Source organism: Rhinoraja longicauda, chromosome 28, assembly GCF_053455715.1.
Source record: "Rhinoraja longicauda isolate Sanriku21f chromosome 28, sRhiLon1.1, whole genome shotgun sequence".
In the NCBI taxonomy this organism is placed as follows: domain Eukaryota; kingdom Metazoa; phylum Chordata; class Chondrichthyes; order Rajiformes; family Arhynchobatidae; genus Rhinoraja; species Rhinoraja longicauda.
This window is the reverse complement of record NC_135980.1, coordinates 39,546-54,854: the sequence shown is the minus strand read 5'-3', so window position 1 is coordinate 54,854 and position 15,309 is coordinate 39,546. Positions and strand designations below refer to the sequence as shown.

Below are 15,309 nucleotides of genomic sequence, written 5' to 3'. Positions count from 1 at the left end.
CCCTCCTCTCCCCCCTCCCCTCCCTCTCCCCTCCCCCTCCACTCCTCTCCCCCTCCCCCTCCACTCCTCTCCCCCTCCCCTCCTCTCCCCTCCCCATCCCCTCCTCTCCCCCTCCCCTCCCCTCCCCACCTCTCCCCCTCCCATCCCCTCCTCTTCCCCTCCCCTCCCCCCCTCCCCTCCCCCTCCCTCCCCTCCCCTCCCTCCCTTCCCCCTCCTCCTCCTCCTCTCCCCCTCCCCTCCCATCCCCTCCCATCCCCTCCCCTCCCCCTCCTCTTCCCCTCCCCCCCTCCCCTCCCCTCCCAACCCCTCCCCTTCCCCTCCCTCCCCTCCCCCTCCTCCTCCTCTCCCCCTCCCATCCCCTCCCCTCCCATCCCCTCCCCTCCCCCTCTTCCCCTCCCCCCCTCCCCTCCCATCCCCTCCCCTCCCCTCCCCTCCCATCCCCCCTCCCCTCCCCTCCCCCCTCCCCTCCCCTCCCCCTCCCCTCCCCTCCCCCTCCCCGCTGCCACTACTCACGCCACATATTTCATCCCTCGTGGAGTATCTGTTGCTCTACCTATTTGCCTAATAGCATCCACAAGTTTCGTTTTGGACGGAGCTGAATTATAATCGGCAAAATCAAACTCCTTCCGGACGACGCTGCTGAATTGTACGACAGCGATCTGTGTAACAAAGATAGGTTTAGTTTTATTATTGTCGGGTTCACTGAGGTCCAGTCATACAGCAGGGTAAAGGCCTCTCACCGAGGTCCAGTCATACAGCAGGGTAAAGGCCTCTCATTGTGGTCCAGTCATACAGCAGGGTAAAGGCCTCTCACTGAGGTCCAGTCATACTGCAGGGTAAAGGCCTCTCACCGAGGTCCAGTCATACAGCAGGGTAAAGGCCTCTCACCGAGGTCCAGTCATACAGCAGGGTAAAGGCCTCTCACTGAGGTCCAGTCATACAGCAGGGTAAAGGCCTCTCACCGAGGTCCAGTCATACAGCAGGGTAAAGGCCTCTCACTGTGGTCCAGTCATACAGCAGGGTAAAGGCCTCTCACCGAGGTCCAGTCATACAGCAGGGTAAAGGCCTCTCACTGTGGTCCAGTCATACAGCAGGGTAAAGGCCTCTCACCGAGGTCCAGTCATACAGCAGGGTAAAGGCCTTTCACTGAGGTCCAGTCATACTGCAGGGTAACTGGCCTTTCACTGAGGTCCAGTCATACAGCAGGGTAAAGGCCTCTCACTGAGGTCCAGTCATACAGCAGGGTAAAGGCCTTTCACTGAGGTCCAGTCATACTGCAGGGTAAAGGCCTCTCACTGTGGTCCAGTCATACAGCAGGGTAAAGGCCTCTCACGGAGGTCCAGTCATACAGCAGGGTAAAGGCCTCTCACCGAGGTCCAGTCATACAGCAGGGTAAAGGCCTCTCACCGAGGTCCAGTCATACAGCAGGGTAAAGGCCTCTCACCGAGGTCCAGTCATACAGCAGGGTAAAGGCCTCTCACTGAGGTCCAGTCATACAGCAGGGTAAAGGCCTCTCACCGAGGTCCAGTCATACAGCAGGGTAAAGGCCTCTCACCGAGGTCCAGTCATACAGCAGGGTAAAGGCCTCTCATTGTGGTCCAGTCATACAGCAGGGTAAAGGCCTCTCACTGAGGTCCAGTCATACTGCAGGGTAAAGGCCTCTCACCGAGGTCCAGTCATACAGCAGGGTAAAGGCCTCTCACCGAGGTCCAGTCATACAGCAGGGTAAAGGCCTCTCACCGAGGTCCAGTCATACAGCAGGGTAAAGGCCTCTCACCGAGGTCCAGTCATACAGCAGGGTAAAGGCCTCTCACTGAGGTCCAGTCATACAGCAGGGTAAAGGCCTCTCACCGAGGTCCAGTCATACAGCAGGGTAAAGGCCTCTCACTGTGGTCCAGTCATACAGCAGGGTAAAGGCCTCTCACCGAGGTCCAGTCATACAGCAGGGTAAAGGCCTCTCACTGTGGTCCAGTCATACAGCAGGGTAAAGGCCTCTCACCGAGGTCCAGTCATACAGCAGGGTAAAGGCCTTTCACTGAGGTCCAGTCATACTGCAGGGTAACTGGCCTTTCACTGAGGTCCAGTCATACAGCAGGGTAAAGGCCTCTCACTGAGGTCCAGTCATACAGCAGGGTAACTGGCCTTTCAGTCCTACTTGACCAGCTGCCAGCGTTTGGCCCAGATCCCTCTAAAACTTTCCTCTGCATGTACCAGTCCAAATGTTTCTTAAACGTTATGATAGTTCACAAGTCATTGGAGCAGAATTAGGCCAAATAGCCCACAAAGTCTCCTCCGACATTCAATCACAGTGATCTATCTGTCTCTCCCTTGCAACCTCATTCTCCTGCCTTCTCCCCATAACCCCTGACACCCGCACTAATCAAGAATCTATCAACCTCTGCATTGACTTGGCAATGAATTCCACAGATTCACCACCTTCTATAAAGAAATTCCTCCTCATGTTGTGAGAATTGTGGGAATAAATGAGCTGTTCTTCCATTTCGCCATTCAATGGGCAGCACTTCACTCAGGGAATCAAACGTCTGACTCTCTGGGCCTGTCCAGGTACACTGACACTCCCCAAGATTCCCACATACATCCTGAATCCTCAATGACCTTTATTGTCATTCAAAATGAATTGAACGAAAATCATTTGCCTCGCAGCCACAACAGTACAGAGTAAAAGACACAAGACACACAATCTTAACACAAACATCCATCACAGTGACTCCTCCAGACACCCCCTCACTGTGATGGAAGGCCCCGTGGCCGGGCCGTGCCGGGTGATGGAAAGTCCCGTGGCCGGGCCGTGCTGGGCGATGGAAGGCCCCGTGGCCGGGCCGTGCCGGGTGATGGAAGGCCCCGTGGCCGGGCCCTGCCGGGTGATGGAAGGCCCCGTGGCCGGGCCGTGCCGGGTGATGGAAGGCCCCGTGGCCGGGCCGTGCTGGGTGATGGAAAGTCCCGTGGCCGGGCCGTGCTGGGCGATGGAAGGCCCGTGGCCGGGCCGTGCTGGGCGATGGAAGGCCCCGTGGCTGAGCCGTGCTGGGCGATGGAAGGCCCCGTGGCCGGGCCGTGCCGGGTGATGGAAAGTCCCGTGGCCGGGCCGTGCTGGGCGATGGAAGGCGCCGTGGCCGAGCCGTGCCGGGCGATGGAAGGTCCCGCGGCCGAGCCATGCCGGGCGATGGAAAGTCCCACGGCCGAGCCGTGCAGGGCGATGAAAAGTCCCGCAGCCGAGCCGTGCCGGGCGATGGAAGGCCCCGCAGCCGATGGAAAGTCCCGCGGCCGAGCCATGCCGGGCGATGGAAAGTCCCGCGGCCGTGCCATGCCGGGCGATGGAAGGTCCCGCGGCCGAGCCGTGCCGGGCGATGGAAGGTCCCGCGGCCGAGCCATGCCGGGCGATGGAAAGTCCCACGGCCGAGCCGTGCAGGGCGATGAAAAGTCCCGCAGCCGAGCCATGCCGGGCGATGGAAGGCCCCGCGGCCGAGCCGAGCCGGGCCACGGTCTGGCAAGTGGGTGGATCAAGCCCTCTGACGGGGTTGGTGGAAGCCGCCACGGCTGGAGCCGGTCGCCAGCCAGGGACCTGCGTGCTCCCGATGTTGCAGTCCACAGGGCCTGTGGCCGAGCCTCCGGAGGGAAAGCTGCAGCCTCCGAAAGTCAGCCAGCTCCGAGATGGTAAGTCCTGGCCCTGCGACTGGAGCCCTCAGGATCTATCCCAGCTGGAGGCCGCCCACTCCATTGTGCTAGGCCGCAGCACCACGGAGATACGACTCGGAAAAGGGTCGCGTCTCCGTCGAGGAAGAGATTTAAAAGAAGAAAGGTTCCCACCACCCCCACATATACACAGTTAAAATAGACTACTACACACATCTAACACTAACACATAGACAAAAAAAGAAAAAAGATAAACAGACTGCCGGCGAGCCTCAGCCATCTTGGATAAGGAAGCCTGTCTGTCTGTTGAAGTTACTGAATGCTGGATCACAATGGTTAATTAACCCTGTAAACAAGCGTACCTGATTAACCTTGCTTCTATGCTATCAAAAATGATACAAAAATAATGCATGCTTTGTATTTCTTTTAGAACAGTCTCTTGCTTGAGTGGTCTTGTCTGACAAGTTAGTGCTAATATAGCTACAGTTTTAAAGGCACTCACTTCTATTGTAAAATTATTCCAACAATGTCCTTTCTGAAGGTACATCCTTTTATTCTGAGGCTGTGGTCTCTGGTCCTAGACTCTCCCACTAATGGAAACATCCTCTCCACATCTACTCTATCCAAGCCTTTCACTATTCAGTAAGTTTTAATGAGGACCCCCCTCATCCTTTCAAACTCCATGGAGTTCAGGGCCAGTTCCGTCAAACGCTCATCATATATTAACCCCTTCATCTCTGGGATCATCATCGTAAACCTCCTCTGGACCTTCTCCAACGTCAGCAAATCCATCCCCAGATATGGGGCCCAAAACTTCTCATAATACTCCAAATTGCAAGTCTACATTACTGCTTCCTTTGCATGAAGTCCTCTGCCAATGCTGGCAAGAAGGAGCTGTACTGCAGGACATGAGTCTACCCAGAGTCACAGTGTGGTTTCCGAGCTGGAAGGTTAACAGTAGACATGGTCTTCTCCCTTCACCAGCTCCAGGAGAAGTGCAGAGAACAGCGGATGCCCCTGTATATGGCTTTCATTGACCTCACCAAGGCGTTCAACTTCGTCAGCAGAGATGGCCTATTCAAGGCTCTCCCAAAGATCGGCTGCTCACCAAAACTGCAGAGCATGATAGAATCCTTCCACATCAACACGAAGGGGACAGTGCAGTTCAATGGCAGCTTCTCGGAGCCCTTCGATATCCGCAGTGGCGTCAAACAAGGCTGCGTCCTCACTCCCACACTCTTTAGGATTTTCTTTGCTCTGCTGCTGAAACATGCCTTCAGCACCACAACAGAGGGGATCTACCTGCGTACTAGATCAGACGGCAAGCTCTTCAACCTCACTCGCCACAGAGCCAAGACAAACATATGTGAAGCTCTCATCAGAGACATGTTGTTCGCCGATGACACAGCAGTTGTGTCCCACACCCAGCAGGAACTACAGTCACTGATGGACCGCTTCTATCGGGCTTGCAAGGACTTTGGGCTGACCATCACCCGAAGAAGATGAACGTCCTGGGGCAGGATACAGAGGCACTGCCTGTCATCACCATCACCATCGACGACTACGAACTCGATGCCGTCCATCAGTTCACGTACCTCGGCTCCACCATCACCGACAACCTCTCCTTGCACACAGAGATTGACAAGAGGATCGGGAAGGCAGCTACAACTCTCGCTCGCCTCACAACTCGAGTGTGGACCTCGACATCGATGTGGAGTCCTGGGAGAACCTTGCAGCTGACCGTACGAGATGGAGAGGTACCCTGAACCAACATCTCAAAACGGGGGAAGAGAAACTGACAAACGCAGCGGCAGACAAACGGGCACGCAGAAAGGAGCGCAGCAACTTCAACAGACCAGAGACCACATACAAATGTGACCTTTGCCACAGAGACTGTCACTCCCGCATTGGTCTCTTCAGCCACAAGCGACGCTGCTCTAGCTGAGGTGTGGAGCAAGCAGCCAACTATGATGCATCACCCATGGTCAGCCATGACCAAGGGGGCCTAAGAAAGACTCCAAATGCCATCTGACTGGTGCCTTAGAAAGCCTAAGCCTTACATCCCTGTTTTTATATTCTATACCTGTCTCAACTACCATCTCTGGCCACGAGTTTCATATACTCATCACCCTTTGTGTAAAAATGTTGCCTCTCAAGATCCAATTAAATCAATTAAATCACTCCTCCCTCATCTTTAACCTACGTGCTTTGATTCTTGATTCCCTACTCTGGGCAAAAGACTTTGTGCATTTGCCCTATCTGTTCTCATGGTTTTATACAGCTCTATAAGATCCCTCATCCTCCTGTGCTCCAAGCAATAAAGTCCCAGCCTGCTCAACCTCTCCCTATAGCTCAGACCCTCGAATCCCGGCAACATCCTCGTAAATCTTCTCTGCACCTTTTCCAGTTTAACAACATCTTTCCTATAGCATGTTGAACAAAACTGAACACGATATTGTAAATGTCTTGTACAACTGCAACATGACCTCCCAACTTCTATATTCAATATTCTGACTGATGAAGGCCAATGTGCTAAAAGCCTTCTTGACCACCTTATCTACTTGCCACCTTCAAGGAACCATGCAACAGGACTCCTAGATCTCTCTGCTCTACAATGCTACCCAGAGCCCTACAATTCACTATGTTTGTCCTGCCCTTGTTGGACTTCCCAAAATGTAACACCCCACATTTCTCTGTATTAAACTCCATCAACCATTCCTCAGCCTACCTGGCCGACCAAACAAAATCCTGCTGCAAGTTTTTATACCATCTTCACCATCTGCATTGCCCCAGGTTAGTGGCATCTGTATTGCCCCAGGTTAGTGCCATCTGCATCTGTATTGCCCCAGGTTAGTGCCACCTGTATTGCCCCAGGTTAGTGCCATCTGCATTGCCCCAGGTTAGTGGCATCTGTATTGCCCCAGGTTAGTGCCATCTGCATCTGTATTGCCCCAGGTTAGTGCCACCTGCATTGCCCCAGGTTAGTGGCATCTGTATTGCCCCAGGTTAGTGCCATCTGCATCTGTATTGCCCCAGGTTAGTGCCACCTGCATTGCCCCAGGTTAGTGGCATCTGTATTGCCCCAGGTTAGTGCCATCTGCATCTGTATTGCCCCAGGTTAGTGCCACCTGCATTGCCCCAGGTTAGTGCCACCTGTATTGCCCCAGGTTAGTGCCATCTGTATTGCCCCAGGTTAGTGCCACCTGCATTGCCCCAGGTTAGTGCCACCTGCATTGCCCCAGGTTAGTGCCACCTGTATTGCCCCAGGTTAGTGCCATCTGTATTGCCCCAGGTTAGTGCCATCTGTATTGCCCCAGGTTAGTGCCACCTGCATTGCCCCAGGTTAGTGGCATCTGCATCTGTATTGCCCCAGGTTAGTGCCATCTGTATTGCCCCAGGTTAGTGCCACCTGTATTGCCCCAGGTTAGTGCCATCTGTATTGCCCCAGGTTAGTGCCATCTGTATTGCCCCAGGTTAGTGCCATCTGTATTGCCCCAGGTTAGTGCCATCTGCATCTGTATTGCCCCAGGTTAGTGCCATCTGCATCTGCATTGCCCCAGGTTAGTGCCACCTGCATTGCCCCAGGTTAGTGCCACCTGCATTGCCCCAGGTTAGTGCCACCTGTATTGCCCCAGGTTAGTGCCACCTGCATTGCCCCAGGTTAGTGCCATCGGTATTGCCCCAGGTTAGTGCCACCTGCATTGCCCCAGGTTAGTGCCACCTGTATTGCCCCAGGTTAGTGCCATCTGCATTGCCCCAGGTTAGTGCCATCGGCATTGCCCCAGGTTAGTGCCATCGGTATTGCCCCAGGTTAGTAGCATCTGTATTGCCCCAGGTTAGTGCCATCGGTATTGCCCCAGGTTAGTGCCACCTGCATTGCCCCAGGTTAGTGCCATCGGTATTGCCCCAGGTTAGTGCCATCGGTATTGCCCCCGGTTAGTGCCACCTGCATTGCCCCAGGTTAGTGCCATCGGTATTGCCCCAGGTTAGTGCCACCTGTATTGCCCCAGGTTAGTGCCATCGGCATTGCCCCAGGTTAGTGCCATCTGCATTGCCCCAGGTTAGTGCCATCGGTATTGCCCCAGGTTAGTGCCACCTGCATTGCCCCAGGTTAGTAGCATCTGCATTGCCCCAGATTAGTGCCATCTGCAAATGTGCCAGACATACTTACCCGTGTGTCCTTGCTCGCAAACTTGTTCATCAGAGCCTCAACAAAAACCTTCATCTTCTTAAAATCTTGTTGATTCACACTTCCAGATCCATCGATGAGAAAGGCCAGGTCAAGAATCACTATGGGACACACTGGCCCGGGGTGGGGAGAGAGGGGAACAGTGTAGGCAGGCCTGAACATTACTAATCACCCCAACACACACACAGTGTTGCTACCCCTCTCTCTCTCCCTCACACACACACAGTGCAGGTATCACACACACACACACAGTGCAGGTATCACACACACACACAGTGCAGGTATCACACACACACACACACACACACACACACACAGTGCAGGTATCACACACACACACACAGTGCAGGTATCACACACACACAGTGTTGCTACCCCTCTCTCTCTCCCTCACACACACACAGTGCAGGTATCACACACACACACAGTGCAGGTATCACACACACACACACACACACACACAGTGCAGGTATCACACACACACACACACACACACAGTGCAGGTATCACACACACACACACACACAGTGCAGGTATCTCTCTCACACACAGTGCAGGTATCTCTCTCTCTCTCTCTCACACACACACAGTGCAGGTATCTGGCCAAGGTCGAATGGAAAGGGATCCCAGCAGGAATGACGGTGGAACAGCAATGGCAGGAATTTCTGGGCAAAATCCAGAAGATGCTGGATCATTTCATTCCAAAGCAGTAGAAAGATTCTAAGGGGAGTAGGAGGCAACCGTGGCTGACAAGGGAAGTTAGGGATGGAATAAAACTAAAAGAAAAGATGTATAACACAGCAAAGAGTAGCGGGAAGCCAGAGGATTGGGCAACTTTCAAAGGACAGCAGAAGAAAGCAAAAAGGGCAATCCGGACTGAAATGATGAGGTTGGAAGCGAAGCTGGCCAAAATATAAAGAAGGACAGTAAAAGCTTCTTTAGGTATGTTGAGAGAAAAAGATTAGTAAAGACAAATGTGGGACCCTTGAAGGCAGAAACGGGAAAAATTGTTATGGGTAACAAGGAAATGGCGGAAGAGTTGAACAGGTACTTCAGATCTGTCTTCACTAAGGAAGACACAAATAACCTCCCAGATGTTGGCGTGCAGGTACAGCAGGCAGTGAAGAAAGCTAATGGCATGTTGGCCTTCATAACGAGAGGATTTCAGTAAAGGAGTAAAGAGGTTCTTCTGCAGTTGTATCGGGCCCTGGAGAGACCACATCTGGAGTATTGTGTTCAGTTTTGGTCTCCTAATTTGAGGAAGGACATCCTTGTAATTGAGGCAGTGCAGCAGTTCACGAGATTGATCCCTGGGATGGCGGGACTGTCATATGAGGAAAGATTGAAAAAACTAGGCTTGTATTCTCTGGAGTTTAGAAGGATAAGAGGGGATCTTATAGAAACATATAAAATTATAAAAGGACTGGATAAGCTAGATGCAGGAAAAATGTTCCCAATGTTGGGGGAGTCCAGAACCAGGGGCCACAGTCTTAGAATAAAGGGGAGGCCATTTAAAACTGACATGAGAAGGAACTTTTTCACCCAGAGAGTTGTGAATTTGTGGATTTCTCTGCCACAGAGGGCAGTGGAGGCAAAATCACTGGATGAATTTAACAGAGAGTTAGATAGAGCTCTGGGGGCTAGTGGAATCAAGGGATATGGGGAGAAGTTGGGCACAGTTTACTGATTGTGGATGATCAGGGCCTGATGGTCTGCATCCCAGGGTACTTAAGGAGGTGGCTCTAGAAATAGTGGAAGCATTGGAGATCATTTTTCAATGTTCTATAGATTCAGGATCAGTTCCTGTGGATTGGAGGATAGCAAATGTTATCCCACTTTTTAAGAAAGGAGGGAGAGAGAAAACGGGTAATTATAGACCAGTTAGTCTGACATCAGTGGTGGGAAAGATGCTGGAGTCAATTATAAAAGACGAAATTGCTGAGCATTTGGATAGCAGTAACAGGATCATTCTGAGTCAGCATGGATTTACGAAGGGAAAATCATGCTTGACAAATCTACTGGAATTTTTTGAGGATGTAACTAGGAAAATTGACAGGGGAGAGTCAGTGGATGTGGTGTACCTCGACTTTCAGAAAGCCTTCGACAAGGTCCCACATAGGAGATTAGTGGGCAAAATTAGGGCACATGGTATTGGGGGTAGGGTACTGACATGGATAGAAAATTGGTTGACAGACAGAAAGCAAAGAGTGGGGATAAATGGGTCCCTTTCGGAATGGCAGGCAGTGACCAGTGGGGTACCGCAAGGCTCGGTGCTGGGACCCCAGCTATTTACGATATACATTAATGACTTAGACGAAGGGATTAAAAGTACCATTAGCAAATTTGCAGATGATACTAAGCTGGGGGGTAGTGTGAATTGTGAGGAAGATGCAATGAGGCTGCAGGGTGACTTGGACAGGTTGTGTGAGTGGGCGGATACATGGCAGATGCAGTTTAATGTAGATAAGTGTGAGGTTATTCACTTTGGAAGTAAGAATAGAAAGGCAGATTATTATCTGAATGGTGTCAAGTTAGGAGGAGGGGAAGTTCAACGAGATCTGGGTGTCCTAGTGCATCAGTCAATGAAAGGAAGCATGCAGGTACAGCAGGCAGTGAAGAAAGCCAATGGAATGTTGGCCTTCATCACAGACCGGCTTCAGAAAATCCTAGCGAGGGAAGGCGATCAACCTGAAGTCGTTGTGCACGTGGGCACGAATGACGTCGGGCGGAAGAGGAAGGAGGTGCTACAGCGGGAGTTTAGAGAGTTGGGAAAAACGCTGAGAAGTAGGACGTCGAAGGTAGTTATCTCTGGACTGCTACCGGTACCTCGTGCTGGTGAGGCCAGGAACAGAGAGATAGAGGGTATGAATTTATGGCTGAGGGACTGGTGCAGAGAGCAGGGATTTAGATTTCTGGACCACTGGGATCTCTTCTGGGCTAGGGGTGACTTGTACAAAAGGGACGGGTTGCATCTTAACAGCAGGGGGACAAACATTCTGGCAGGCAGGTTTGCTAGTGTGACACCTGTGGCTTTAAACTAAGTAGTGGGGGGGAGGGGTTAACAAATTGTGAATATGAAGATGAGGTAAAAGGGAATACAGGAGATATTGCAAAAGACTCTAGGAAGAATGGGAACAGAAGTTCCAGAGCGGAAAAGAAATTAAGGGCAGGGCCAATTGTGAACGATGTGAGAGGGGAGGTAAATACAGAAGTTAAAGTGTTGTACTTAAATGCGCGTAGTATAAAAAATAAAGTGGATGAGCTTGAGGCTCAGTTAGTCATGGGCAAGTATGATGTTGTAGGGATCACTGAGACATGGCTACAAGAGGACCAGGGCTGGGAACTGAATATTCAGGGGTACACAACGTATAGAAAAGACAGACAGGTGGGCAGAGGGGGTGGGGTTGCTCTGATGGTAAGGAATGATATTCATTCCCTTGCAAGGGGTGACATAGAATCAGGAGATGTTGAATCAGTATGGATAGAAATGAGAAATTGTAAGGGTAAAAAGACCCTAATGGGAGTTATCTATAGGCCCCCAAACAGTAGCCTCGACTTAGGGTGCAAGTTAAATCAGGAGATAAAATTGGCGTGTCAAAAATGTAATGCTACGGTGGTTATGGGAGATTTCAACATGCAGGTAGACTGGGAAAATCAGGTTGGAAATGGACCCCAGGAAAGAGAGTTTGTAGAGTGCCTTCGAGATGGATTCTTAGAACAGCTTGTACTGGAGCCTACCAGGGAGAAGGCAATTCTGGATTTAGTGTTGTGTAATGATCCTGATCTGGTAAGGGGACTAGAGGTAAAAGAGCCATTAGGAGGCAGTGATCACAACATGATAAGTTTTACTCTGCAAATGGAAAGGCAGAAGGGAAAATCGGAAGTGTCGGTATTGCAGTATAGCAAAGGGGATTACAGAGGCATGAGGCGGGAGCTGGCCAAAATTGATTGGAAGGAGGCCCTAGCAGGGAAGACGGTAGAACAGCAATGGCAGGTATTCCTGGGAATAATGCAGAGGTTGCAGGATCAATTTATTCCAAAGAGGTGGAAAGACTCTAAGGGGAGTAAGAGACACCTGTGGCTGACAAGGGAAGTCAGGGACAGCATAAAAATTAAGGAGAGGAAGTATAACATAGCAAAGAAGAGTGGGAAGACAGAGGATTGGGACTCTTTTAAAGAGCAACAAAAGTTAACTAAAAAGGCAATACGGGGAGAAAAGATGAGGTACGAGGGTAAACTAGCCAATAATATAAAGGAGGATAGCAAAAGTTTTTTTAGGTACGTGAAGAGGAAAAAAATAGTCAAGGCAAATGTGGGTCCCTTGAAGACAGAAGCAGGGGAATTTATTATGGGGAACAAAGAAATGGCAGACGAGTTAAACCGTTACTTTGGATCTGTCTTCACTGAGGAAGATACACACAATCTCCCAAATGTTCTAGGGGCTGGAGAACCTAGGGTGATGGAGGAACTGAAGGAAATCCACATTAGGCAGGAAATGGTTTTGGGTAGACTGATGGGACTGAAGGCTGATAAATCCCCAGGGCCTGATGGTCTGCATCCCAGAGTACTTAAGGAGGTGGCTCTAGAAATAGTGGAAGCATTGGAGATCATTTTTCAATGTTCTATAGATTCAGGATCAGTTCCTGTGGATTGGAGAATAGCAAATGTTATCCCACTTTTTAAGAAAGGAGGGAGAGAGAAAACGGGTAATTATAGACCAGTTAGTCTGACATCAGTGGTGGGGAAAATGCTGGAGTCAATTATAAAAGACGAAATTGCTGAGCATTTGGATAGCAGTAACGGGATCGTTCCGAGTCAGCATGGATTTACGAAGGGGAAATCATGCTTGACAAATCTACTGGAATTTTTTGAGGATGTAACTAGGAAAATTGACAAGGGAGAGTCAGTGGATGTGGTGTACCTCGACTTTCAGAAAGCCTTCGACAAGGTCCCACATAGGAGATTAGTGGGCAAAATTAGGGCACATGGTATTGGGGGTAGGGTACTGACATGGATAGAAAATTGGTTAACAGACAGAAAGCAAAGAGTGGGGATAAATGGGTCCCTTTCGGAATGGCAGGCAGTGACCAGTGGGGTACCGCAAGGTTCGGTGCTGGGACCCCAGCTATTTACGATATACATTAATGACTTAGACGAAGGGATTAAAAGTACCATTAGCAAATTTGCAGATGATACTAAGTTGGGGGGTAGTGTGAATTGTGAGGAAGATGCAATAAGGCTGCAGGGTGACCTGGACAGGTTGTGTGAGTGGGCGGATACATGGCAGATGCAGTTTAATGTAGATAAGTGTGAGGTTATTCACTTTGGAAGTAAGAATAGAAAGGCAGATTATTATCTGAATGGTGTCAAGTTAGGAGGAGGGGGAGTTCAACGAGATCTGGGTGTCCTAGTGCATCAGTCAATGAAAGGAAGCATGCAGGTTCAGCAGGCAGTGAAGAAAGCCAATGGAATGTTGGCCTTCGTAACAAGAGGAGTTGAGTATAGGAGCAAAGAGGTCCTTCTACAGTTGTACCGGGCCCTGGTGAGACCGCACCTGGAGTACTGTGTGCAGTTTTGGTCTCCAAATTTGAGGAAGGATATTCTTGCTATGGAGGGCGTGCAGCGTAGGTTCACTAGATTAATTCCCGGAATGGCGGGACTGTCGTATGTTGAAAGGCTGGAGCGATTGGGCTTGTATACACTGGAATTTAGAAGGATGAGGGGGGATCTTATTGAAACATATAAGATAATTAGGGGATTGGACACATTAGAGGCAGATAACATGTTCCCAATGTTGGGGGAGTCCAGAACAAGGGGCCACAGTTTGAGAATAAGGGGTAGGCCATTTAGAACGGAGATGAGGAAGAACTTTTTCAGTCAGAGGGTGGTGAAGGTGTGGAATTCTCTGCCTCAGAAGGCAGTGGAGGCCAGTTCGTTGGATGCTTTCAAGAGAGAGCTGGATAGAGCTCTTAAGGATAGCGGAGTGAGGGGGTATGGGGAGAAAGCAGGAACGGGGTACTGATTGATAGTGATCAGCCATGATCGCATTGAATGGCGGTGCTGGCTCGAAGGGCTGAATGGCCTACTCCTGCACCTATTGTCTATTGTCTATTGTCTATAAGAGGAGTTGAGTATAGGAGCAAAGAGGTCCTTCTACAGTTGTACCGGGCCCTGGTGAGACCGCACCTGGAGTACTGTGTGCAGTTTTGGTCTCCAAATTTGAGGAAGGATATTCTTGCTATGGAGGGCGTGCAGCGTAGGTTCACTAGGTTAATTCCCGGAATGGCGGGACTGTCGTATGTTGAAAGGCTGGAGCGATTGGGCTTGTATACACTGGAATTTAGAAGGATGAGGGGGGATCTTATTGAAACATATAAGATAATTAGGGGATTGGACACATTAGAGGCAGGAAACATGTTCCCAATGTTGGGGGAGTCCAGAACAAGGGGCCACAGTTTAAGAATAAGGGGTAGGCCATTTAGAACGGAGATGAGGAAGAACTTTTTCAGTCAGAGAGTGGTGAAGGTGTGGAATTCTCTGCCTCAGAAGGCAGTGGAGGCCAGTTCGTTGGATGCTTTCAAGAGAGAGCTGGATAGAGCTCTTAAGGATAGCGGAGTGAGGGGGTATGGGGAGAAGGCAGGAACGGGGTACCGATTGAGAGTGATCAGCCATGATCGCATTGAATGGCGGTGCTGGCTCGAAGGGCTGAATGGCCTACTCCTGCACCTATTGTCTATTGTCTATTGTCTATGATCACAATGAATGGCGGTGCTGGCTCGAAAGGCCGAATAGCCTCCTCCTGCACCTATTTTCTATGTTTCTATGTACTAGAGGATGGAGGATCTAGGGAGTCAGAGGAACTGAAAGAAATTTGCATTAGGCGAGAAATAGTATTGGGTAGACTGATGGCACTGAAGGCTGATAAATCTCCATGGCCTGATGGTCTGCATCCCAGGGTACTCAGGGAGGTGACTCTAGAAATAGTGGACGCATTGGTGATCATTTTCCAATGTTCAACACATTCAGAATCAGTTCATGTGGATTGGATAGCTAATGTTATCCCACTTTTCAAGAAAGGAGCGAGAGAGAAAACGGGGAATTACGGACCAGTTAGACTGACATCGGTGGTGGGGAAGATGCTGGAGTCAATTATTAAAGAGGTAGTAACGGTCCATTCGGATAGCAGTAAAAGGATTGGTCCAAGTCAGCATGGATTTATGAAGGGGAAATTATGCTTGACTAATCTTCTGGAATTTTTTGAGAATGTGACAAGTAAAATGGATGAAGGGGAGCCAGTGGATGTAGTGTATCAGGACTTTCACAAAGCCTTTGATAAGGTCCCAACCCACATGGGAGATTGATGAGCAAAATCAGAGCACATGGTATTGTGGGTAGGGTGTTGACATGGATAGAGAATTGGTTGGCAGACAGGAAGCAAAGAGTCGGAATAAACGGGACCTTTTCAGAAT

The 15,309-nt window shown here is 50.4% G+C and overlaps 1 protein-coding gene across 1 annotated transcript in view; it reads right to left on the bottom strand.

The window, feature by feature from the left end:
- Window positions 1–15,309, bottom strand: part of LOC144607427 (integrin alpha-L-like) — a gene marked incomplete at its 5' end in the record, with an annotated part of 79,463 nt that overhangs the window by 24,832 nt on the left and 39,322 nt on the right. Inside the window, 2 exons of the mRNA XM_078424286.1 lie at window positions 514–659; window positions 7,823–7,953. Of these exons, the coding sequence (XP_078280412.1) occupies window positions 514–659; window positions 7,823–7,953 (277 nt within the window). The remainder of the gene's footprint in view (window positions 1–513; window positions 660–7,822; window positions 7,954–15,309) is intronic.